This window comes from Podarcis tiliguerta (genome assembly GCF_965153285.1).
Source record: "Podarcis tiliguerta genome assembly, chromosome: 6".
In the NCBI taxonomy this organism is placed as follows: Eukaryota; Metazoa; Chordata; class Lepidosauria; order Squamata; family Lacertidae; genus Podarcis; species Podarcis tiliguerta.
Genome location: NC_139539.1, coordinates 61,012,822 through 61,038,690, shown reverse-complemented (window position 1 = coordinate 61,038,690; position 25,869 = coordinate 61,012,822). Strand labels below are relative to the sequence as shown.

Below are 25,869 nucleotides of genomic sequence, written 5' to 3'. Positions count from 1 at the left end.
TTTACATCCCCCTTAGCATCAAATCTGCCTTTATTTCATGTAACAACTCAATAATTTTCAGAACATTTCAGAACTGATGGCAGGGTATGAAACACACTGCAGGGTCCTTGTTATCCAGAACAAGGTGCAACTAGCACACCAGCTAACATTACACTTCTGACCATGCCCACTATCTGACCATCTTCTAGGAGCACTCCCAAACCATCAACTTTGTTTTTCAGGGTGACCTCATTTAAGGCAGGCAGATCCAGAATCTAGCAGGTTGCTCAGCCTCCCACCAGAAGCAACTCCATCTTATTTGTATTGTGTTCTAGGGTTTGTCCACAGTGAAGCAAAACAAAGCACTTGCTTGTAACTTTGTGTTACCTTATCTTTGCCTCTTTCAGTGCAGGGCTTTCAATCCTCTTAAAGTTCAAAATGGCAAGGATAAAAAAAACAACAACTTGCCTTTAAAGGAGAGGGAAAGTCCAGGATCCCACTGGGATGGGGAGGATGTCACATGGATGCCCCTACATTAATAGAGAGACAGGAAGGTGCAAATCCATGTTTTGCTCCAGGGTGGACAAGTCCTCAGTTCACCCTTATCCAATCTCTTTCTGACTTCAAACAGGTAAGTGCACTATCAAATTATTTATGAGGTGCTTTAGAGGGGGAGAGTGCATTTCATTTGTTCATAGATGTCCAGTGGTGTTTGTTGAGCACTATGAAATTATTTTTGTAGTCTATTAGCAGGGCTGGATCTCGACCAAACTGGGCCTTCCCTCCAATTGTTCAACTCAGAATAATATCTTTTTAGTGTTTGTAGCCAATTTCATTATTTTGACGAACAATTTTTATGCATGATATACCCCTGTCATGTAAGACAACAATAATTTGTATGGATCCAATCACTCATTCATGCATACACTATTTGTTGAACAGACACTGGTGTTCTAAATTTTTGCAGTGAATGCAAAAAACCACAACCAACCCCAAACACCCACATGACTATTAACTATGTTCACCACACACATCAATGCTGCCATCTTTACAAGTACAGATGAATTCCTTGCATATTTGTAGCTGATTTAAGTTTATCAGAACTCGAACCATCCTGTGTATTTCCTTCTGCATCCTTATATTATATGCTCAGCCTATAATTGTGTAATTGAACAAAATTATTACATAGGTATCAAACCAGCCTCCAGCAGTTTGTGCTCTAAAAGGCAACTCAGACTGCAGCCCTGTCTAAAGTTACTTTTAGTAAATATATATTCCTGCAAAAGTGACTGAATTTTCTCTCTCATGGAAAGAATGGCATGAAACAGTCTTACCAAGGTATTTCATCAGATTCAAAACATAATAAATGATATGAAACTTAGGTCAAAACCATTCAAGGCAGACTGGAAAGATAGAGAACCAATAAATTTTAATCATACATTTTTATGATGGTACTAGAAAGAAATCTCATGCAAGATTCCCTCACTGCATTAAAAACAAACATTAATTTACAAGCCTTTTCTCTCTCTTTCCTGAAACTTGTATAGATATCCACATTATATATGGGTTTCCTTGCTGACAATACGAGCCAAGCATCTGGAAATGTATGATGTAGCTCCATAAAACAATGTACTTTTAAGTGCAATCATATTTCTCCTATCATGCACTTCGGTGACATTTAGTCATGCAATCATAGTATCTTTATGGAGTACTGATCTTTTTGGATTTGCATATAAAACACTTTAACATGCAACTAAGAACACCTACTTCTACATAATGTGTCAAAAGCCAGGGCAAAGAGGTGTGTCTTCAGCATTCAAAGTGCCGGACACACCTGTGTGTAGACAGTTCCACAACTTAGGCACTTCCACAGAGAATGCCCTCTCCTAGACCAACACCCAGAAACCTCTGAAGGCAGAGGGACTACCAAGAAAGTCAGTCCCATTAGCCAATCTTAGCACTTAAGAGGTTCTGAAGGGAATCACAGAAATTGGAAAGGACCGCGAGGGTCATCTCGCCCAACTCCCTGCAATGCAAGAATCTCAACTAAATCTGTCAGATATTTGTGGGCTTCAAACACTAACGTGACCACCCTGAATTGGGCATGGAAATGAACCGGCAAATCGTGCAGCTGTTTTAAAACAGGGGTTCTAACAGAGATCTAACAGAACTCAAGCCAGAGATCTGGCTGCTGCATTTTAAAGCAACTGAAGCTTCTTCATCGTTTTCAAGGGTAATCCAAGCCTGGAAGCTACCAGAGCATGGAGTACAGTGGCCAAATCCAAAAGAGGTTGTAGTTGGTCAATCAGCTGCAGCTGAAAGAAGGCATTCCTAGTCATCGAGGATGCCTGAGCCTCCAGCAGCAGTATTGGATTCAGGAGCACCCCTAAACTGCAATCCTGCTTGTTCCAGGGAAGTGTAACTGTATCCAGGGCAGGTCACTTCCCCACCTCCCAGACATGAGAACTCAGGACACATGAAACTTCTGCCTTTTCAGGATTATCATCGTTTTAGCTGGAGATACCAGAGATATCCTGAGAGATATAACTGGAGATATCCTGGTACTTTCTTCATGCAAAAACGTGTGCTTCAACATTAAGGCATGTCAAGTTTTTGATGCAATGGGAATCTAACATTACTGAGGGAGAAATACTAGTAGATTGCATTGCATGGCAACTCGGGACTGCAGGAAAGAAGAATGGACAAGAGCGGGTCAAATTGTGCAATGTTTCCTTATATAAAGTGCAGTGGGAGGAGGAAGCAGCAGCAGCATTCACTGACCATGGGAATTAAGTTTCTTGAACTGAGCAGATTCAGTTCCAGAATCATCCCTGGCACTTGCAGCAGCAACAAGGGGGCAAGGAGGTGCAGTTAGTATTTCTCCACAGGAGCAACAAGTCTCGGCTGCAGGCAAATGTAAGAGAGCCAATCTGTCTTTTGATCTAGCTTCTCTGTCTCACTAGCAGCCAATCACATGGCTGCATGCTCCAAAGGTAGCTGCCATGGTAACCATGTAAACAGTTTCTTGTTGAAGCAGCAGCTGTTGAGAGAAACAGGCGCTGCAGTGGATGTTTCTTTTGGGGTCTCAGATTTTAAACTGATATCCCAGTGGCCCAGGCACTGAGCTGGTCCTATTTTTTCAGAGCTCCCTACCCCAAGCCCTTCCCCACATTATCCTCTTCCATAGTGGTTGCTGCTTATTCTAGTGTTTTGTCCCACCAGAAGGCAGATACAACGCTCAACCATGTCCAACACTACCGCAGGCAACCTGATCAACAAGGGCAGGAAACAGAGCAGCATCATCCATAAGTAAGTACCAAAGGGTTACCACGTCAAGTAGCAATGTCTAGGGAGAAAATGGGTTTGGGTTCACAGGAAAAGTACCAATAAATGTTAGTCATTTTGTGATGACATAACAGCTAAGCCTTTCTGATCCTTCCCACATAACTAGGCAGTGTTAGAAACTGGGATAGAAAAGCTAGGAGCCAAATAGCTTCTGGGACCTGGGTTGTGGGCACCAAAACAGAATGTCTGGTTGCCAGTGGGGGGGGGGGGGAGCAACATTTTTTACTTATTTTGATAAGAGCATGAACTCATATGCAATTCACATAAGTGACACATGGTTAATATCATATTTTTAGCAGAAATTCTGAATACATGTTTAATTTGGTGTTTACAATAAAAATATTGGTACCATACTTCGGTTTTCAAAACACTCTAATCTTTATGATCAAACTCCTTGAGTGTCAGCCAGGTGCACAAAAAGGCACCCAGACTTTTTGAGGTGCTCGCAAATGGAGACTTTTTAGGTGTAAAATACGATTGGCGCCCTGCTAATTTCGAACCCTGTACCTAGGGTATTTATGAAGCACAAAAAAAGAGGAAATGTAGCATATATAAACTAAACTGTGGTTAGTCAAAAACAGAAGCAAAAGTTTCCAAGCTTTCCTATGATTTCAGCAGACCCAGTAACATCTTGGGTCACGCTGGAGGCATGAGATTCCCCTTCTCTCCTCCTAACTGTGATCCCCTTCTTGCCCCAAATTAGGTCAATATGGAAGTCCTTATCCAACCCTTTCATATGTTGTACTATAGAGGTGTGGAACAGATGGTATAAGAAACTAGCCTCCACACCAGGGGTCAGCAACCTTTTCCAGCTGTGGACTGGTACACCATCCCTCAGACCACGTGGTGGGCCAGACTATATTTTTTGGGGGGGAGAACAAATTCCTATGCCCCACAAATAACCCAGATATGCATTTTGAATAAAAGCACATATTCTACTCATGTAAAAACATGCTGATTCCTGGACCGTTCATGGGCCAGATTGAGAAGGCAATTGGGCCACATCCGGGCCACGGGCCTTAGGTTGCCTACCCCATCTCCACACCCTCACCGTTAATCCAGCTTCCTTATATACCACAATATCAAGATCAAGAAGAATTAACAATATCTACTATTCTATGTGAAGCTGGGCTACAATGCTGGTGAGACCATTATGAAAACAACTTACTTACAGACTCACTTTTGGAACACTTGATTCAGGAACTGATTGACTACTTAGCCACCAAATTAGCATGATCTTGAAGGATCCTATGGTGAATAGTGTACCCACGAGAGCCCTGAAACCTTGTGAATATCTAGCTGTAGCAAGTGCCCAGAAAGGCAGGGTCTCTGTGGTATACTACTGTATTCCCTACGGATACAATCTCCGTTCTCTCCACTTAGTATCTGCCTGTTTGTTGATTGTATAACTGAAGTACTCATATCAGCACCCACAACCACCTCAGTCTTGGGTCTTTTAAAAACTCTGTATCACTTTTGAGGGTGGATTCACAAGTTATGATAGTATTGTGATAGTTAAAGGCTTGATCAGTTAGGCAGTCCTTCTGCAAGGATATCCATGGAAGGTGATAAACTCACACTTAAACTGAGTGTGTAAGACGACACAACCCCTGAGATTGAATCACTTAATATTCTGTGGCAATTACTGAAAAGGATGAGAGCATTTACTGCAAAATGTTTTGTGAATTGTGAAATAAAATAAAATCTGCTAACAAAAACTGACAGAATGGTTCCATTTTGAAGCTACTGCTCTGGCACATAATCTCACTTCTTTTTTTTATTAAACCAGGACCTCAAAAGAGCAGAGCACAGTGAAGAAGTTAGCATCGTCTTCAGCTTCTGGTAGGAAAATGAGCTTCACCAGCACGATGCTTGCTAGCAGAGTTGGATCACTGGCTCGCAGGAGCATACTGATTTCTTCAGAGGGAAAGTCTTTCGAAAGGGGCTCCATAGCAATTTGCAAACCTCCTGTCCAGGTAATGGCATAACATAAAAAAGTAACACAGCTACATTTGATAAATAAATGGGTGATGCTGGCGATGCCAGGCGTTTGCTGCACAACCTTTGTGTGTTAAGATCAATCTTATAACGAAAGCTAGCTATTTTCTGAATAGAGACTTGTGGAAAAATGTGAAGGATACTGTTGATACTGTTTCCAGTAATAAACCACCAAGCAAAGTGTTTTGCTATATAATGTAAGAGTAATTATGTCTACATATTGTGCTTTGCAGTTGATCATATGGACCATGGGTTGCAACCAGCTACCCAAGAGAGTAGGCTTACTGAAATCAATGGACATGACTTATCTCCATTTAGTTCAATGGCTCTACTCTTGAGTATGACTTATTTCAAGACAACCCTATGTTTCCAGGCCATTGACCTGTTGTGTGAGTACTGGTCTGCTGTCCAAGTACTCAGTCTCCCATATGCCAGTGAAGAATGTTTCTTCTCCATCACGCATCATGACTCTGAGCTAAAGAGCTCATTACACATATCAGTTGAGTACATACATGTGTTCGCATGAAAGTGTGATGGCATGAAGACTCTTCACAGGCCCACATACTCAGTCTATTATCAAATAATATGCAGTCAATCCTATTCAAGTTTCTTTTTTGGGTCCGTCCCCCAAAGAAAATTGCCAATAGCCTGGAAAGACTACTTGCAAAAATACCACTACAATTCAAATTACAAGAAAGCAACAATATACGGTACTCTATCGATAGAATCACGTTTTAAATTTCCATATTAAAAAACAACACCATCCCCTTCTGACCATATGCAAAGATCCGGTGGAATGAAAATGCCTTAATCCACTTTATGAAAATCATCAAGGAGAGTTTGCTGCAGGCATCCAGGAGAAGTTGGTTACAGGAAGAGGCTCCTGAATACCTGGATGTTATATTACATTCCACCAGACTTAGTCTCATACAAATGTGCATAGGAGGGAGCTTTAGGCTGCAATACCATAGCCATTTACCTCTGTGACATTTAATTCTGAACAGAAAAGGATAGATAAGATGTTAGGCTGCAGTTTTGTGCACACTTACCTGGGAGAAAATCCAGCTGAGCTCAGTGTGACTTTCTTTTGAATAGATATGCAAAATGATTTGTTCTGTTAGTTTCAAAAAATTAGCTTGAAATCGATTGGTTTTAACTGTGATGAGAACAAAAATCGGCTCATGCATATTTTTTGTGTGTGTCTTGTAACTTTGTTGTATCCACAGGTTTATGATGACCTAGGAAAAGATGTGACTCCCCGTCCACTCTACCAACCTGAGCCAAGTGTTGCCGGACCCACCCCCGGGCCCATGCACAGACCAAGCAAAATCTTATCAACCCAAGATTTTGCTGGGGCAGTGCCAACAGAATTCTTGTCATCCCTCTCTCTGCAACAAGCGTCTGGGACAAGTATTAGCTTAGCAGGCCCATTCTCCAGGTATGACATGGCATCCCAAACCTGTTTGGGCTCCAACAGCAAAACATAATATTCAGAAGTGAGTAGAAAAGGGATTTGGTGTTCTCTTACTGCCTTTTTTTGTCGCAAATTTAGTTGTATTGGCTGGGTGAAAGGGCAAAGGTCTTTATAGGCCTGTCTAATGCACCTGTGGGCTGTTTCTCCGATTCCAGTTGTATGAGCAGAAGTTGTGGGTGTTAACAGGCTGCAAATTCTGAAGCCAACATCAGCAGCTTTGCAATAATGTGGGATGGATTGTTCTTGCCACAGGGGCTTTGCGCCATGAACTTTTGCACAAAAGGGCGTCTCCTTTAAAAGGATGACTAGTCAGATTTAGATATGATTATGAAAACTACAGTTCAAGCAGGATCCATCCATTTTTCTGTTTCATTATCATGCAGTTCAAGGATAATTGATTGAGTGTATCACCCTCCTTCTCCTAACATATCAAGCTTCTCTTGTGGCAGGCCTGTTCATTCAGCAGTTCCAGAATTAACTTCTTCTTAACCAGGAATCATAGACATGTCAAGCAAACTGGCAGTTATTCGTGGAGTCACAAGGATGAGACAGTGCTCATTCCTAATCAGTGTCCAATCAGTTCCACATCTGTGACATTTCCCTCCAGTACAGGCATGCCTCATTTTATTGCTCCTTACAAGGACATGGGTGCAGCTGCAGGCAGCCCAGACTCTTCATGGGGAAGGAAACTCCACTGCTGCCCCTGCCCTTTTTCTGGCACTGGGAATGGAGCTGGCTAGGGCTGGAGCCGGGTTTCCCCCCTGCAGCTGAGGGACCTGGCTTAATAGGCCACTGTATAGTGTAAACATAACTTTTATATGCACTGCAAAACAAAACAAAAAAAGTGTGACTCGCTTTATTGCGGTGGTCTGGAATCGAACCCACAATATCTCCAAGGTATGCCTGTATTCATAGAGCATCCTGATTCGCATACTCAAAGACCATCCTGGGTTATTTCCCTCCTGCACTGGAGACGCTGGCTCCATTCATTCTTACACACACACACACACACACACACAAACAAACACACCAGTTCCAAGTCTGTCATTAGCCCAGAGAGGGAAGTTCCTATTGTCCCTAACAGATGCTTCCTTCCTGGGACAAACAGCTGAGGCTGGGATAGGGTATCATCAGGGCTCATGTACGGGTGGAACGATTAAGCTTCCCCTCTGTTCATCATGTCCCAGCCCTTTTCACAGGGCCCCTGCAGTGGATATTTATTTTTTAAGCTGTGCATGTACTTAAATTGAGAGGTAGTACCATATGCCTTTTCTATGTCTGATGGATTTCAAACACTTCTGCAGCCTAGTGGTTCTTCATCCGAAATAAATACTCTGTGGCAATTAAACTGCTGTGGGATTTTATTGGTTGGCACCTCATATTCCTGTTATAAGTGCTTTGGCATTCTTTGTTATTTTACTTCCATTACTAACTTCCTCTTTCCCCCCACAAACTACAGAACTTATGGTAGTAGCAGTATTACAAAGTCTACTACTTCTACTGAATCATTGGCAGAAGAAATTATAGAACCTGGAACCAGACATGAAGCGCTTGCTAGTTTTATAGGTAGAGTAAACTTATACAAATGCAATACATTGGAATTTTCTCATGTGGCATCACATTTAGGATGTCACGTGACATTCCGAAATGCTCAAAAGTCAGTAAATATTCGGGGCCAACCACATGTTACGGGGGTGCATGGCTGCTACTGACCCACATCTCTTCTGCTTTTGTCCCTAGTAACATATGGTAAAAGAATGGTATATTGCCATTGCTTTTACTATTCTCTGTCGCTGCTCCATTTCACGGCTACTGCTTGCAGAGGGCAGGGGGATGGATGTGGCGATGTCACATTTCACTGAACAAAATTTACTGAAAGCATGGGAAAACGTAGAGTTGGCAACACCTGTGCATCCTTTGCACCATATAGATAGGCTCTACTGGGCCAACACGCTGTATCTTATAGTAGTGTATCTTATAGTAAAGACAACCCTTGTAATGTTTACATATGATTTCTTAATTATTTAGCACAAAACATTACAAACTCGTCAACTGCCCCAGAAAAAAAAGGGACATCCTGTTTTTTCTTGTGAGAGGACACTGGCCCCAATGGCCAGTGATTACGGGCTGCACTTTTGGGGGGCATGGCACCCCAAAACACACATTTTGGGGCACAGCATAAGATCGCTGTCCTGAAAAAACCTTTTTTTTTTTTAGGGGGTGATCTCACATGACTCCCAGGAGAGTACGGTCATGAAAAGATGGCATCCTGGTTTGGGGCCGCTTTGTATCGGAAGGTTTGACATTATTTAATTAATTCACATGGTTTTCTAATTTGGCAGATGTTCAGGTCAGGCGAGAAGCAGTGCCAGAGCCACTGACAAAGCGAGACCTAGAAAAGCGTGTGGATATTTTCCTTACGGAGACAGAAACAATTTGGTTATTTGACATGCCAACTGTCATGCTGTCGACAGAGTCTGAGGAAGCCGACTCTGTGAGGTAGGCACCATTTCTATGTAATGGGGCCCTTCTATTGGGCCATCTAGTATTAGCTTTGCAATGAAAGTTACAGCGCAATCCTAACCATGCCTAAAGGTAAAGGGACCCCTGAGCATTAGGTCCAGTCGTGGCCGTCTCTGGGGTTGCGGCGCTCATCTCGCTTTAGTGGCCGAGGGAGCCGGCGTACAGCTTCCGGGTCATGTGGCCAGCATGACGAAGCCGCTTCTGGCGAACCAGAGCAGCACACGGAAATGCCGTTTACCTTCCCGCTGGAGCAGTACCTATTTATCTACTTGCACTTTGACATGCTTTTGAACTGCTAGTTGGCAGGAGCAGGGACCAAGCAATGGGAGCTCACCCCATCGCAGGGATTCGAACTGCCGACCTTCTGATCGGCAAGTCCTAGGCTCTGTGGTTTAACCCACAGCGCCGGTTTGGGGAAGCTCAGTCCCAGGGCCTAATGTGGCCCTTTAAGCTTTCCTGCCTGGCTCCCCGGACTCTTCCTAGTCACACCCCCACACCCCCACTGAACCTGCTTTGCCCTCTCCTTGAGTGTTTTTGCCTGGCTGGAATATGCCCTTGAACTCCGTTAAGGCATCATGCTTTCCTTAATGAAACGGTAGAGCGGGGCTTGTGAGTGGGGGTTGAAATGTGCCAAGTGTACAAAGGTGAAATTTACGTTAATTGCTCTGTCTGCGTTTGCATCTGGCCCTGCCTACAACTATCATGTGGCCCCTGAAAGGTTGCTCAGAAGGGAATGTGGCCCCCAGGATGAAAACAGTTGTACCCCACCCCACCCCTGCCTTGCTGAATTGAATGGAGATTACTCCCAGGTAAGTGGGATTAGAATTTCAGCCTTAAAATGACATCTCTCATGGTATTATCCTCAAAGTATTCTCTTTACCATGGGATTTGGGCCCTACTTCTCTGTAAATTATCCAAGCACTAGAACTTCTGAGACTAGAGAGGTTCTACCCCTTTCCTTTGGCAGCAATCCTAAACACAGTCCGCCCAACTATGAACAAATTCGTATTTACAAATCTGTTCATCACATTTACTTGGAAGTAAGCTATAACTATTAAAACCCTTGGTCATATTAACCTGCAGGAAAACAGCAGAAGATCAAGGTTAGAGCTTGGATTACATTGTTAACACAACTTTAATTTTCTGTCTCGGGAGGAGGCAATTCACATAACCTTTCTAAAGGCTACATAACTGCATTGCAGCATTTCAACAATCTGGTCAACAATCTTATCTTCCTCTGAAGAATCTTGCAATCTATTGTAATGCCATTGAAGCACACTGTTCTACAACTACTGGTAAAAACCACACCAGTGCATGCTTATTTCTAAGAAAATTTATGTCCCTGAAGGGAAAACAAAACAAGGAGGAGTTGGAGTACACAGGTGTTGCTGCTGTTGTTGTTAATATACATATGTATGTCTTTTGTTTTTCAAAGAAAAAAGAATGTAGCTTATATGGAACTCTGTAAAAACAGAGCTGGCAATGACCGATATGTCAACAGAATGATGCAAACTATAGGCGGTGCACCAAAGACTAAGGAAATGCAATGTGACAAAATTATCATGGATGACAAAGGTAAATTACAGTTTGGAAATGTTTTTGGAGCTCACTGAAAGAGGCATGGAGAAAGACCTGTAGACAAAACCAAAGCTTCTTTTTATGTGGGAGCAAAGTCCAATCATCATCTTTTCCATACTCTCATGTAGGTAAATAAGAATGTATGTGGCTCTTGGCCCAAACTTTTTTTCATGTAAGCATCCATTCAGCAGGAAACATTCACATGGAACACCAAGATTTTGCTGCAGAACCCAAAGGAGAAATTAAGAAAACACTGTATTTCTAAAAATAATTCCATCTATCTACTTGCAACATCTTCTCATAAAATATCTGGATATCACTGTGGGCATAGGATTGCCACATTCCACCAGGGATAGAGCTTCTGCTTCTTTAAGATATCTAAAGAGGACCGTCAACAGGCGGTACTTTTCCTGTCAGTCTAAAATGGTGGCTGGGCAACCTATATACAGTACTGCTGTCCCCATAGCATTTAAAGAAAACAGGGGTCCTTTACCAGATGAAATAGGCTTGGTGTTTTCATGTGGATTTCCCCCTCATTGCCCTGTAAAAAGTGAGTGAACATAAAAATGGCAGATGATAAGGGAGATGTACCTGTCCAGGCCTCAAAACTGATATAGCTTTCACTGGGTAAATGATGATCTGGCAGCACTAGTAACTCATACTCTAGAAGCACTTTAAGTGTGGTAGGGTATATGCAGGTGTAGATCCCTCTAGGGGACTATATTGCATTAAAATTTGAGAAGACCCTTTAGAAAGTTGGCAAACGTCTCAGATCACATTGTTTCAAATCTCCCAGAAAAATATGCAGCTGCAAACGCGAGACATTATGCACACGTAGAAAGGATTGAGCACCTTCCAACACACTCACCCCAGCTGATTACAATGAGCTCGTTCAATGAATCTTGCCATTTGCTACTCCAAAATATAACTACCCATTTAGTTGCAATCGTTTGTAACATAAAGCCATGCACATGCAGAACAAGGAGCTATCTAACAATGTCCTTTGTCTATAGAGATAATGGCCACTACCTGGGATTTGTATGATTCCTTTAATGCATTGGAAGCAGCTATCGCAGAAAAAAGTACCAGACCAGTAAGTGTGACCAGCAGTAAGTCAACTCTATACAGGGAACGCGACAGAGCCATGTCTGTAGCTTCTGTAGGGAGAGGTAAATTCATTATTTCTGCATCTTTGCTAGCCATGAAAAGTTTCAAATATTACGTATATGCCATGATAATAAAAAAAATAAGAAACAAATGATCATATACATGCAATTACACAGGAGGGTGCCTGTCTCCCTTGCAGTTAGGTTAGGACCCTAGAGATTATTGATGCTGATTTGGGGATGGCAAAGTATAGTAGGAAGAGGACAATTCTGTTTTAACCTCAGTAACTTAATATGGAATCAAGTAACTCACGGTTAATATTTCAGCCTTTTTGAGTGTTTAAAAGGTAAAGGTAAAGGGACCCCTGACCATTAGGTCCAGCCGTGGCCAACTCTGGTGTTGCGGCGTACATCTCGCTTTATTGGCCGAGGGAGCCGGTGTACAGCTTCCAGGTCATGTGGCCAGCATGACTAAGCCGCTTCTGGCAAACCAGAGCAGTGCACGGAAACACCATTTACCTTCCCGCCGGAGCGGTACCTATTTATCTACTTGCACTTTGACGTGCTTTCAAACTGCTAGGTGGGCAGGAGCAGAGACCGAGCAACGGGAGCTCACCCCGTCGCGGGGATTCGAACCGCTGACCTTCTGATTGGCAAGTCCTAGGCTCTGTGGTTTAACCCACAGCGCCACTGAGAAACAAAACACATTGTACCTGAAACAAAAAAGGAAATAGGAATGGCATTTTTAGACCCAGGAAAAGCATTTGACATTTGGGAATGCAATTATCTGTATCAAGTTTTAGAGGAGTTCAGTGTTAGTAATTGGTTTATGAACTAGCTAAAATTCCTGCTGCTTAAAGTGAATCTCACAAAATCTGATTTATTTGGGGGCATACAACAAATAGATCTGTTAGTGCTGTTGCTGTTTGTTATGCTGATTAAACTCTTGGTAAAGTGCAACAAGAGCTGTTGAAAATACAAATTGGGTTAAAGTAGGATAAGTAATGTTTAAGATTAATTTATATGCAGATGATGACTTCTATTTAAAACAAAGTTCTATTTATAAATGAGATCTTTTATGAGTCTAATTGAATTGCTTTAATATTTGGTCATTTATCCAACTATAAAGTAAACCTAGTCAAATTGGAATGGATGTGATTTAATATGGAAAAGGAAATTAAAACAAGATAGCATAAACAAACTGGGTTAATTCTATGGAGAGAAATACCAATAAGAGATCCATGTATTTGGAGTACTTCTCAGTTGGAAGAACTAGGACAATTTAAGCTCCAATCTATCTCTGAATAGATGTGGGTGGGATTCCATAGGCAACCATGCATTGTTAAATATTCTTCAGTAATGACACTATGGGGAAAGTATTTTTAAGTTTAACATTGTGAGATCATTTATATCCCCAAAATCTTGAATGTACAGTATCCCATTTCCTGTTAACTCTTATTTGAATCTAAGTAACCCCAATGACCTTTTGGTGGAATACACACACACACACACACAAGGATTGGGGTTGAGCATACCACTCTTCATCAAATATTACAGATTAGTTCACAAAAGTCAAAGCAAAATACAATCGCATAGTAGTCAATATAAAACAGTAGTAAAAAAGAAGCTGAATACTGCTTTTAATACATGTTTGCTGTCAGTTTTTAACTCTAGATAACAGGAGACCTAAAAGCAGTCTGGGTAATACTGAAAGCAAATTATGAAGTTTCTTTTCCCTTAATTCCTTCTGGGGGGAAATTAGATTATGCTATTAAATGACATCTGTCTCTTTCTTTCCTCAGAAAGCACTACAAGTTCTATCATTGACTTGGAAAGTGTAATTCTTTCCCGGATTCACGAAGAGATAGAAGACCACTCAGAAGCTATACTGAAATCTGAAAAATTTAATCAAGATTTGTTTTATATGGAGAGGGTCCTAATGGAGAATATTTTCCAGCCCAAACTAGCAGCTTATCGGCAGCTTCCTGTCCTCCTAGGTATATTTTTCTTCAGACATTTTAATCTTGGTCTGAGAAACCTCCTTGCAAAAGTAACTGCAAGTATTTAGTTTAAATGAGACTGTTGCGACTTTCTCTAACTCAGCTAATGAATGTTTTTTTTATCTTGGAACCACCCTTATTACCAACAGACTTTATTGAAATGGAAATGGATTTTCCATTGCTCCTGAAAACAAATTGTGTGATTTGTATAAAAACAAGCTTTTAAAACACTATTTAGAAGGCCCGGCCAACCCATGAGGCGAGGTGAAGCAGCTGCCTTGGGCAGCAGAAACGCCTGAGGCAGCGTCCCTGTGGGCATCCCACATGCCCCACTCACTCTGCATCATTGCCACCCTGTGAGGGAGACTATGCTAGGCAGGTAGTTCAGACACCAAGGTTGAGAAACTGCACATATTTAGAGTATTATTATTTTTTTGCTTGTTTATCAGGGCTGGCAGCTTTGGGGGGGGGGGGGCTAGTATTTAGCTGCAAAATTCAGAACTGAAATGTTGCAGTTAAAGCGAGGGGGAGGCTGCTTTTCTGGATTTTGGCATGTTTATGTTCCTTTACAGGTTCTGTGAATGACATTATACATTTGTATCTTGCTTTTCTGCCCCAGAAGCTCAAAGTTGTGCACCTCCTTCTCCCCTCCCTGCTTTAATCTTTGCAACAGCCCTGTGAGGTAGGCTAGGCTAAGTTAATATAGTTATTTCCAACAGATTGTGGTGGCAGGGGTGGGGGGAAATACAGCGCCCCCAATCCACAAGCGGTGAGCAGGGACAAAGAAATCTTGCTGGCCTCTGTGCTTCCTCCTCATAATTTTCTTTCTAAGGAGCTCCCATTCTATCAGGTTGTCCCTTCTCCGCCTGAGACTGCTGCTAGGAAACTTGAGCTTGTCTGGTTTAGCAAGACTTGCTTCTCCTTTCTTTGAAACCACAGGAGGTGGTGACTTGGAGGAGCTTGGAAGGCACACAGTGCCCCCTCTGGGCACAACTGAACCCTGCCACTTAGTCATTTAACGTTCTTCCTTCCTTGACTCTGCAGTGAGGGAGGGAAACAGCACTGACCTGGATCTTAAAACAAGTGAGCACAAGTGAAGCCTCCTGGAAGCCACCTTGCCTCCCCAAAAGACCCTCGATAGAGAATCAGGTTACAGACACCGTTAACCCAGAAATATTGCTTCAGGTTAAGAACTTTGCTTCAGGATGAGAACAGAAATTGTGCTCTGGCGGCGCGGCAGCAGCAGGAGGCCCCATTAGCTAAAGTGGTGCTTCAGGTTAAGAACAATTTCAGGTTAAGTATGGACCTCCGGAACGAATTAAGTACTTAACCCGAGGTACCACTGTATCCTTTAGCAACTAGGCTACTGCAGTTATGCACTCTGCCCTCCCGTGGATATGCTCCATCGTTGGTTGGGACGAGAAACCATAAGATCAGCAATACTCAAAATCTTTGATTCCAAATCTGTGTTTGTCCTTAAAGATAGCTAAAGGTAAAGGGACCCCTGACCATTAGGTCCAGTTACGGACGACTCTGGGGCTGCGGCGCTCATCTCACTCTATAGGCCGAGGGAGCCGGCGTTTGTCTGCAGTCAGCTTCCGGGTCATGTGGCCAGCATGGCTAAGCTGCTTCTGGCGAACCAGAACAGCACACGGAAACGCCGTTTACCTTCCCGCCAGAGCAGTACCTATTTATGTACATGCACTTTGATGTGCTTTCAAACTGCTAGGTGGGCAGGAGCTGGGACTGAGCAACGGGAGCTTACCCCGTTGCAGGGATTCGAACCACTGACCTTCTGATCGGCAAGCCCTAGGCTCTGTGGTTTATACCACAGCGCCACCAGCGTCCCTTGTCCTTAAAGATAGCCAGTGATAACCGTAATTGTGCGGTTCTGAAAGTCAACCCTGTTCAGAGAACAGAAATCTTCATACCGATTTACACATATATTTGTGTAGATTTCAACTACACTATTTTTTTATTTTTTAAAAAACCCAATATAATAGTAAGTCATGGATCATTTTGGGCTGGAATCCTAAAACCAATCACGAAGTGCTAAATTCCATTGGGGCAAAATTTTGGGCCACATGTATTTAAGTAGCAACAAAATGGTAATCTGGCAGTCTATAGGGTGTAGGAAATTACGCAGAAGCACCTACCATCTGATCACAACCATGTCTTGTGGAAATTCAGTCTCCTCTGGTTACAGTCACAGATCAGTCAGAGTGTGGTGCTAAACGGCACTCAAAGAGCCAGCAAGCTTTCCCCCCCATCATTACCAGCATACTGAGGAAAGTTCTGTCCTAAGCATTCTAGCTTTATGAGGGGAGGCAAATTTGGCTTTGATCATGCTAAGGGAGGAAAGAGATAAGCCATCATTCCCTCCACACCACTGATGGGGGCAAGCTTGGAGGCTTCTGCTCCTCCCACACACCTGTGGGCTCATCACCAGTGAAATCATAAGAGGGGCACCAGGATTTTCATACATCCCTGCTGGCACAGACAAAACTCTTCCTCCTACCTACATTACTTAGCACACATGGAGGACAACAAAACAGGTAGTGGTGTTCATATCAGAAGGAACAGAGAACGTCCCATATGTGGAGCAGGCATTGTGGCAGATACAGAGCTGCTGGTTTAACCTGATTATTGGCCTGTTCTAGTATAGCTATTTCTATTTGGGGATGGAAGGACAGCAACGTTTTCTGTGTTTACATGTGTTCCTAGAGCCGACTGTCAAATCTGAACATAGCCTTTCTATATTTGAAGAGGAATCCATAGAGGAGGAGGAGGAGGAAGAGGAGGATGCGCTCTCAGTTAGGTCATCACTTCTGTTAGACTTTAGTTCAGGACGAGAGGAAATCCTACCACCTTATATAGAAGGCTTGTGGACCTATGCATGTGATTTGATGAGAGGAAACAATGTGAGCTGCCTAGCTTGGAACAAAGTGAATCCTGTAAGTGACCTCTAAACACTTGGGGAAAATGCAAAAAATTGTTCTTTGCACTGTCAAAATTAAGCATCACTTTAGGAGTAGAATTTCTAAGCTTGTCAAAGCTGCATTTGCAAAGAGACTCTATTATTATTATGATTATTATTAATAATAATATTACTGAAATTAATATACCACAGAAGAAAAGGCTGGCTTGTGTTTAGCCTGTCCCTCAAGATCATCTCCTGCGTTTCTCTGTCATGCATTTATTGGGAATGCTTGCCCACATTTGGCGAGTGACCAGTCTTTCGTTTGTTTGAAAGATGGGCTTTTCATTTTTCTCACAAAAGGTAGCCTACTTGCAAACATGCTGTTGGCCAGACCTTCCTGATCACAGCAGTTTAAACTGTTCTGTGGTAGCTTCATGACATCACAGTAGCTTAACTAATCACTGCCAGTTTTCAGCAGCATCAAATCCTTTAGCACTTAACAATATACGTACACTTGGACAGCAATAATGATAGCGGCAATAGATAGGTGAATGGAAGAAGGAGCCAGCTGTTAAAGGTCGCAGCAGGGGGCAGAAACACTGACCGGATCCTATGAGCTGTGAACAGTCTTGCTACTGACGCTGCTCTGGATCCATAATGAGCAGCTTTTCACTCCAAATTAAATAGAGCCTCAAAGGCCATACACATAGCCATCTCAATGGTTGCTGTGGCTTGGTAGTGTAATCATGTGTTGTTGGTTTTTAGGATCTACTGGCTGTTGGTTATGGACAGTTTCGTTTTAAAGAGCAGAAGAAAGGCTTGGCTTGCTGCTGGTCACTGAAGAACCCAACGGTAACACAATACTTGGGCTGTTCCTCTTGATTTTGGTCAATTTGATATTATTTACTGATAAGATACAACGGCGATGTAGCAGCAAAGTTCTTTTTTACCCTTCCTTAGGCCCATGAGGCCTTCAGATTTGCTTCCCCGTTAAGACCACAAATAGCTCATTTATACCCTATCCTTAAGATATAAAGCAATCTTATAATCTAACCACCCAGTCCTAAGCTTACTTGTATGTAAGATCCTCCCACATACAGTATGCATAAGCATCACTAAGCCATATTATAAATGCTATAGTAAAGAAAACATGCCAACCTTGAACCATATATTACAAAAAAGTAATCAGAAATGTAAAATCTCCATTTGTACCTGCTGATTACAACAGATGGATAAAGTTCCATTTTGTTTTATTTTAATTTATGTTATTTAACAGGAATTATATATCATTTAATCATCAAAACCTATAAGCAGTTTACTTAAAATGCATTTTTGTGGCATTCTTCCCTTCCTGTTCTGTAACGAATAATGTAAGGTAGCTTTAGTGTTCAATAACTGAATTTCAGAATTTTAAAGTATCTTATTTCTTATCAGTTGCTAGCAATTATGGGATGAATTCAGTGCCCCACTCTTCTTATTGTTCTGTCAGCAGAAGCATTTCTACTTGCCAGATGAACTGACAACCTTCCTCTGCAAACTGTTCTGAGGGTACTCCCAACTCTCCAGAGTGGATTAGGGGGGGACAGCAGGGCTCATGGGGTCAGGAGAGGGCAGAAAGCCCCATTGTGCTGGCTTCTGCTAGTGCACTGGGTTAGTTGAATCCTGTCCAATATTTTTTCTTTTTTAAACAAAATTCTAATCTACATGCGAAGAAGATACACTCAGCAACATTGAAGGTGTTTCAGAAATGCACCTTAAAAGGAAGCAAAATTTAATCACAGCCAATCAGACCCTCCCTCCTGAATTTTAAATAATTTCTGGGGTCCCTGATTGTTTATAAAGTGTGAATGCTCTCTTAGTTAATACAGATTTGATTTTCCAGTGGCCAGAGCGTGTCTATCAATCTCATCATGGAGTAACTGCATTGGATTTCTCTCTAGCCAATCCAAACCTTTTAGCAGTTGGATTGTACAATGGGACAATTGCAGTCTACAATGTCCAGACCCATCATACAACTTCAGTTTTAGATACCAGGTAAGTCTCGTGGAGGCACCTCCACACATTGTTCATTACATTGCAAAGTATATCGTTTTGTCTGGATCTAAACAACACACATCTCCAAATCCCACCTCTGTTTGGCTTTGACTATTCTGAAAAACTGGAGGATTAATTGGTTGTACTGTATTACACTCTCCCCACCTCTATGACGAGTTTCAGGCATATTTTCATTACCTGCATGTGTTGCTTCCTATATGTATTTGCATTCCCACCTCCAACTCCTGCAATCAGACATACTTGGAAGTCCAGAGAGGCCCAGTTCACTTCCATCTTTTGAGGCGCCTAGCCAGAATATTAAAAGGCGCACAAATAAAACAAACATAATAAGGCACACAAATAAGAGTGACACCCTTGTCCCACCCCTCTGATTGACCCTGCCTGCAATACCACTTTTCACTTTTATTACTGTGTTGAGTTTAATTGTATGCATCCCAAAGCTGAGTTTGGTATTAATCTCTTGTTTCAGCGAATCTTACGATAAACACTTGGGCCCTGTGTGGCAGCTGAGGTGGGTTGAGCAGGACAGGGGAATAACAGGAGAAGACAAAGGGGAGATACTAGTCTCCATATCAGCAGACGGCAGAGTGACTAAGTGGTTTGTTCGGAAAGGATTAAGCTGCAATGGTAAGCGTTGTCACCTTACTCCAAACATTCTGGAATTTCTTAAATGGTGTGTGGGTGGGTGGGTGGGTTCCCCTAACCTTTCTTATGTTCTTGTCTTTTTAATATTATTGCCAGATACTTTGGCTGCTACATGTTGAAAGGTGGGATAAAATAACAACAATTCAGTAAGTAATTAAGTTAGGGAATAATAAAGACACTCCATGTTATACAGCACAGAGAATTACACATAAGGGCTGTGATGCCATTGAGTGCACAAAGAACTAGGGCTATTTGCACACAGCCCTCTTTAAAAAAAGTTGAAATCCCGTTGGCCAGCTGCTTGGTGGGGAAAGAGGTTAATAATTCCAGTTTACTGCCTCCCCTTCCAAACAACTGATTGGCAAGATTTGGGCCTCTTTTAAAAAGGCCTATATGTACAGTTCCAGTTGCTGGATTTGGAAAGGTAAGCAGGAAGCATCTGTTTGCGGATTCACCTTCTGATTAGTGATACATGTACAGAAATCTGTTTCCATGTTCACACAGGCCATGCTGTGTATGCGAGGGGTTCACTGGTTTACTATAGGGGTTTACTATAGGTAATCAGAGATGAAATAAATAAAGCCGTTTCTTATACTAGCTCCAATAGTCGACAAGGAGAGTTTGTAATGGCCATGTGTTGTGTAGAAGAGAAACAGTCCCTATAGCCCTCATAGTGAAACAGGAGGTCTCACCATCTATATGCATTTGTTTCTCAACTCAGATCTGATGAAACTCAAGCGAACAGCAGGTGACAAGAAAAAGGGAGGGGCAGAAAAGAAAAGCGAAGCACTCATATCTCGACAGGCTCCAGGATTATCCTTTGATTTCCATCCAAAGGTATCCTAATCTTTTATGATGTTTTCTGAAGGTTTTGTCCACAGAGGTCAAAGTCATAATTTAGCTGAAGACAATGGATAGCAAGAAATGGAGGTCCACTTGTTCCTCCTACTCATTTGGTTGTTTCTGAACAAGTTTTATAGTTTAGCATGTTAGATTGACATAAAGAGCAGAGAATCTCTATTTTGGACATCTTTCCAAAGACTGCAGAGATTTTATAACCCATCCAACGCTTTAAAAATGTAGTAGTAGCCTCTCCTAGTATTTCCAGGGAACTAGATGGAGGGCTCCCATCAAACTAAATGAGGATTGTAGCTCTGAGCTGGTAGAATCAGCCACACTTTTGACAAGGCTGGGTGCAGCGCCACTCTCTATCAAAACCCAGTTCTGCTTAATCTACCTTCAAAGGAAAAGGAGAGGAGATACAAGCATACTCCAGGGGCAGGGAGCGTTAACATGGTCAAGAAATGGCTAAACTGGAGGTGGCATCACAATGTCATATTTCCCCTCTGCATGCACTGTCTTCAGAACATGTGACACATGCAACTCTTTCATGCATTATTATGTTTTGTTGGATATTGTTTGTTGGGTGTCTGCTCTATTCCTGGACATGTGGTTAGTTGGGACTTCTGGCTCAGGCCTTTGAGAATTCCATTACATTGGACTCTACTTTACCAGGAAAGAAGAGAAGCAAGCCTGACAATTTGCTGCAGTGAAGATTCTAAAGAATATGCCCAATCTGGATAAAGTCAAAGCCATTTACAGTAATTTGGTTTTATTTCAGGACACTAATATATACTTGGTTGGAACTGAGGAAGGTTTTATTCACAAATGCTCTTGTTCTTACAATGAGCAGTACTTGGAGACCTACAGGGGACACAAAGTGAGTAAACATCAATAAAATTGGGTTGAATAAGTAGATGCACAGATACTCACACACTGTCTTTAGTACCCTTTACACCAGTGATGGGGAACCTGTGGCCCTCCACATGTGGCTGGACTACAACCCCCATAATTCCTGACCAATGGCCATACTGGCTGGGGCTGATGGGAGTTGTACTCCAGCTATTCATACCACACAGGCTCCTAGCCCTACTTCACATATTCTTCTGACAGGATTCTTCAGGTACCAATCAAATTCTCTGTGTTGGGGAAATCAATGACTAATGAACCACATACTTTAATAATACTTTCTTGAATACTGCATAGTTTAGAAATCAAGGTTTCTCAACCAGACTAGGCCAGATGACTCTGGACCAAACATTTAAAATCAGTTATCTTCTAGGTCACTATACAAACTGGAATGCCAGGTTGTTGACTATAAACTGAGCAGGTCCTGCCCTGATGCAAGATAAGGCAGCCACCTCGAGCAGCTGCTTGTGGGTGACAAGTGATAATGCACTTAGATGTTCTCTGCCCCGCTGAAATGAACAGGAGGAACCTTGGCTTCAAGTGGCAGCCAAGACTCACAGATACAGAGGTGTCTTTCAAAGCCATGCTACCCATACCACTGGTAGGGGACTGAGGCCTGGTCCCTAACATCACATCTGACATTGGTAGCCTGGAACCACCAGTGCCCCAAAGGCAGCACCTCCTGAGCCTAGTGCCTCTGAAATATTGAGCCCCACAATACCAGATGCCCCTTATTGCCATCAGTGGTCAGGAAGTCAAACAGAGGCAACTGCTTGGCTCCAGGCTTATAGGCTACCCCTTTAAGGCTTTTCTCCTCTCAAGAAAGGGTTGGGATCTGGGAGAAGGTCAGGGCTGAAAAGGAGATAAAGGGCCTTGGATGGAACTGAAAGTCCCTTGGAGAAAGCTGCTATTCAAGTGATCTGTCCAAGGTGCTGCAAGCCTGCTGTATCTGACCCTCCTTATCCTCTCCCAGACCTGCTTCCACACATCCTGCCTCACACTCTTGTGTAGGTGAAGTTAACAGCTGCTCTAAATTTCCAGGATTCTGACCACCATACCAGATTGTCTCCCCTGAAACAATTTTTTTTCTCTCAAGCAGCCCAGTCTGTTGCATTCCTTACCATATTTGGGTTCTGTCTTCCTAAAGACAAGAGGAAGAGCATAGTACAACTCCCATTGTTAGGATGGCAATCCGATGGCATTGTGTCCCTCATTAATAGCAGGATGGGCTGCCCTTTGAACTAGTGTGTCTCGGAACACCTCTGCAAACTTCCTTGACAGATATGAACTCAAAATGCTATCATATAAATTTAAACATGCAGAGAAACCAAAGGAGGAAGCTTACATACATGTGAGGCACCAAGCAGAGCCAGGGCTCCCTTCAGTTTTCAAGAACCCTCTAGCAGGGCCTAACTGCCATTCTGCTTGTACTGTGGTACAAACTGTAAAAGAGGCTTCAGCTATGCATGAGTCTCCCCTGAGTGTATGAATTCAGCATCTCCTTTGGATTCAGGCCAATCTGCTTAACCTAGCTAAAGCTGTGCCATCCATCACATACTGCTTAGAGAAGTTCAGTGTCTCCCAAAATCTTGTTGGGCTTCAGCGCTGTGGTGCTGCATGCTTCTGCGCTAATATTTGCATATGTATGTGTGTGTAAAATTTAGCAATTACTCTTTCTCTCTCTATTTCAAGGGCCCGGTGTACAAGATAGCATGGAATCCATTCAGTACAGAAGTGTTTCTAAGTTGTTCTGCAGACTGGAGTATTATATTGTGGCGCGAGGATTCAGTCCGTCCTGTTTTGACTTTCAGTTCCACTGCCAATGTTATTTATGACATAGTGTGGTCTCCCAATTCAGCATATGTGTTTGCAGCAGCGAACGAAACCAGGGTGGAAATCTGGGATCTTAGCGTCAGCACGTAAGAATCAGCCATTTTCTTAAAAGCAATTTATACATCTATCTATCTATCTATCTATCTATCTATCTATCTATCTAAAAAGGTACTGTATCCAGTTACTCTTGAACAAAGTAAACACAGCGTATCATACATGGAATGCATTACAAAATATGAGATCTTCTGCCATTGTATATATTTCCTATTTGCTAAGCAGCTATGTAACAATGGGAGAAACACTTGCACCCAATTCCTTAAAACCCAATTGGAAGGAGCTCTATGGATATTGTTTTTCTCCCCAGAGCTCAACGTTTCTTTCCAGGGGCCTAATCGAGACTACACTTACTGGAATGGAGCAATGGTACAGGGCAGAACCAATGCTGCAGGTTCAAACAGCTATCTAAGGTTATACAATATGTAGCTTCCTAACTTTAATGGTGTTATATACATCAGCATTACTAGCAGGAATAATTAAGGTAGTGTGGTAGAGGAAAGTAACTTGTGAGGCAGACAGGCAAGCAAGCAAGCAAGCAAGCAAACAAACAAACAAACAAACAGCAAACAATAGTAGTAGTTGTGGTAGTAACATATCTCACAATGGGATGTCCCACAGAGCTCTGCAGCCATCAGTTTTATACTGTATGCCATTGTTTTGCATTTAGCCTGGATCCCCTGATTGTGCATCCTGCCACTGGAACTGTGAAATTCACGGCTGTGCTTTTTGCCAAAAACGCAGATTGCCTTCTAATTGGCGACAGTGAAGGATCAGTCACCGTGTACGCACTAAGAAATATGATCCCTTCAGACAGGAAGAAGGTACGTTCTGCAGGCATTAAAAGCTGAAGTAGCCTACCCCAACCGGGGGCCCTTCTAACACCTGAGCCCCACTGTTGATTCACATGTGTGTAGTGCGTTAATCAGTGTCCCTATGTTAATCAGCTGGACTATGCTCTGTTTAGGTAGGCTTGCCATACGTCAGGAAAATTCCTGACATGTCCTGGTTTTGGGGTGTAAAAATGGAGTTGGGGGGGGGAATTCGGGGTCACTCCCAATTCTGATGGGAACAACTTTGTGGGTGTCAGGAATTTTACTTTTTGAAATACAGCGACCCTAGTTTAGGTGCTGCGACTATGCCACAGCATTCTACTACAAATGCCTCACTATACATATGCAAGTTATGAGTGCTGGGAATGGAATAGCAATAGGATGGGACCATCCACGAATGAGGTCAGAACATAGCTTGCCAAACAGCGGTGTTTCTGCCTAATAAGTCAAAGGCATGTTAGCAAAGCAGCCTGCAGAAGGACTAGCCATTCATGAAAGGCGCTGCTGCTTAAACTTATGTTCAGCTGCATTCATGTGCAGAAGGCGGCATAAGTGGCTTATTTTATTCCTCAGCGCACCAGTAACATTTTTATAAACCACACAAGCCCAGGTTTATGATGTAGATGCAACTTTAGTAATGGTGAAAATTGTTTGCAAATTATGAGACCACGCGGGTATAGGGAGTATATAAATTCTAATTCTAATAATATAAGGTTTTAGTTATAATAAGGCTTTTTCCATCCAGAACTTGTTAGATTGACTACACTCAGAAAAGACCTAATGCAAACTCTTCCTACTTTTTTACCACTTGCTTTCGAATGATCAGGTTTGTTAACGTATATATCTACCTCTTTTTTGTCTTTTTCAGGTGGATGCTTTGCATGATATGATTGGCTCTGTTCTAACCAGTCCAGTGTAGATTTTTTACAGCAATATTCCATGAAAAAAGGACACAATATTTAATGCCTAGCAGTTAATTATGCAACAACCAATCATTAAGTGTGTGTGAGTTTATATATGGGAATAAATTTGTTGGGAATCATTTGAAATGCCACAGATGTTTGCTTGGAAAGTCCCAGTCTTTACAAACACTGCTAAAGTGAGATAATCAATCCTTGCTACCAATGTAGTATAGTAAAACAATGTGCTGAAGACTCTCCAGGAGGCAGATGCTAAAGCTACGTTATATGCTCTGGCAAGAAAATGCTTTTGTAAATGCTATAGACACCTACATAGCATTTCAGAAGTTATTGGGGAAAAATGGATTATTTGGGCAGGAGGAAAGGCCTCCAGATTATGTCCCAGCATCTAAACTTTGCAAATCCCGTTTCCTGACTCAAAAGTCTTGCATTTAAATACTATTGCTTCCTTTGCAAATACAATGGAACCTTGGTTTTCGAGCGTTTTGGAAGCTGAATGTTTTTGTTTTTTGAACGCTGAACACCTGGAAGTAATTGCTTCCATTTTTGAATACACCTCAGAGGTCAAACAGCTTTCGTGGCACGTTTCTCAATTTTCTCCATTGAAATTGCCAACCGCCCATTGTGCCTCAGTTGTCGAACGTTTTGGAAGTTGAATGGTCTTCTGGAACGGATTACCGTATTTTTCGCCCCCTAGGACGCACTTTTTCCCCTCCAAAAATGAAGGGGAAATGTGTGTGCGTCCTATGGGGCGAATGCAGGCTTTCGCTGAAGCCGGGAGAGCGAGAGGCATCGGTGCGCACCGACCCCTCTCGCTCTCCAGGCTTCAGGAAGCTATCCGCAAGCCTTGCAAGCCC

General features: G+C 42.4%; 2 protein-coding genes across 5 annotated transcripts in view; both read left to right on the top strand.

Moving 5' to 3' along the window:
* Nucleotides 1–25,084, top strand: DNAI4 (dynein axonemal intermediate chain 4). 4 transcript variants are annotated; one of them, XM_083448289.1, is made up of 18 exons: nucleotides 1–610; nucleotides 3,202–3,288; nucleotides 5,114–5,300; nucleotides 6,549–6,760; nucleotides 8,256–8,362; nucleotides 9,139–9,295; nucleotides 10,755–10,894; nucleotides 11,911–12,066; nucleotides 13,806–14,000; nucleotides 16,728–16,957; nucleotides 17,689–17,775; nucleotides 18,806–18,957; nucleotides 19,448–19,605; nucleotides 20,345–20,460; nucleotides 21,245–21,343; nucleotides 23,065–23,291; nucleotides 23,930–24,083; nucleotides 24,961–25,084. In XM_083448289.1, the coding sequence occupies exons 2-18, from the start codon at nucleotides 3,224–3,226 to the stop codon at nucleotides 25,009–25,011; spliced, it is 2,493 nt and encodes an 830-aa protein (XP_083304415.1). In that variant the 5' UTR covers nucleotides 1–610; nucleotides 3,202–3,223; the 3' UTR covers nucleotides 25,012–25,084. The 4 variants fall into 4 exon arrangements, 3 of the variants coding, with proteins under 3 accessions (XP_083304415.1, XP_083304414.1, XP_083304416.1); XM_083448288.1 differs by lacking the exon at nucleotides 1–610 and adding an exon at nucleotides 644–2,579; XM_083448290.1 differs by lacking the exon at nucleotides 1–610 and adding an exon at nucleotides 2,600–2,895.
* Nucleotides 24,964–25,869, top strand: part of INSL5 (insulin like 5) — a 9,177-nt gene continuing 8,271 nt past the window's right edge. Inside the window, exon 1 of the mRNA XM_083448298.1 lies at nucleotides 24,964–25,097. The gene's annotated coding sequence lies outside the window, so the exon portion shown is untranslated. The remainder of the gene's footprint in view (nucleotides 25,098–25,869) is intronic.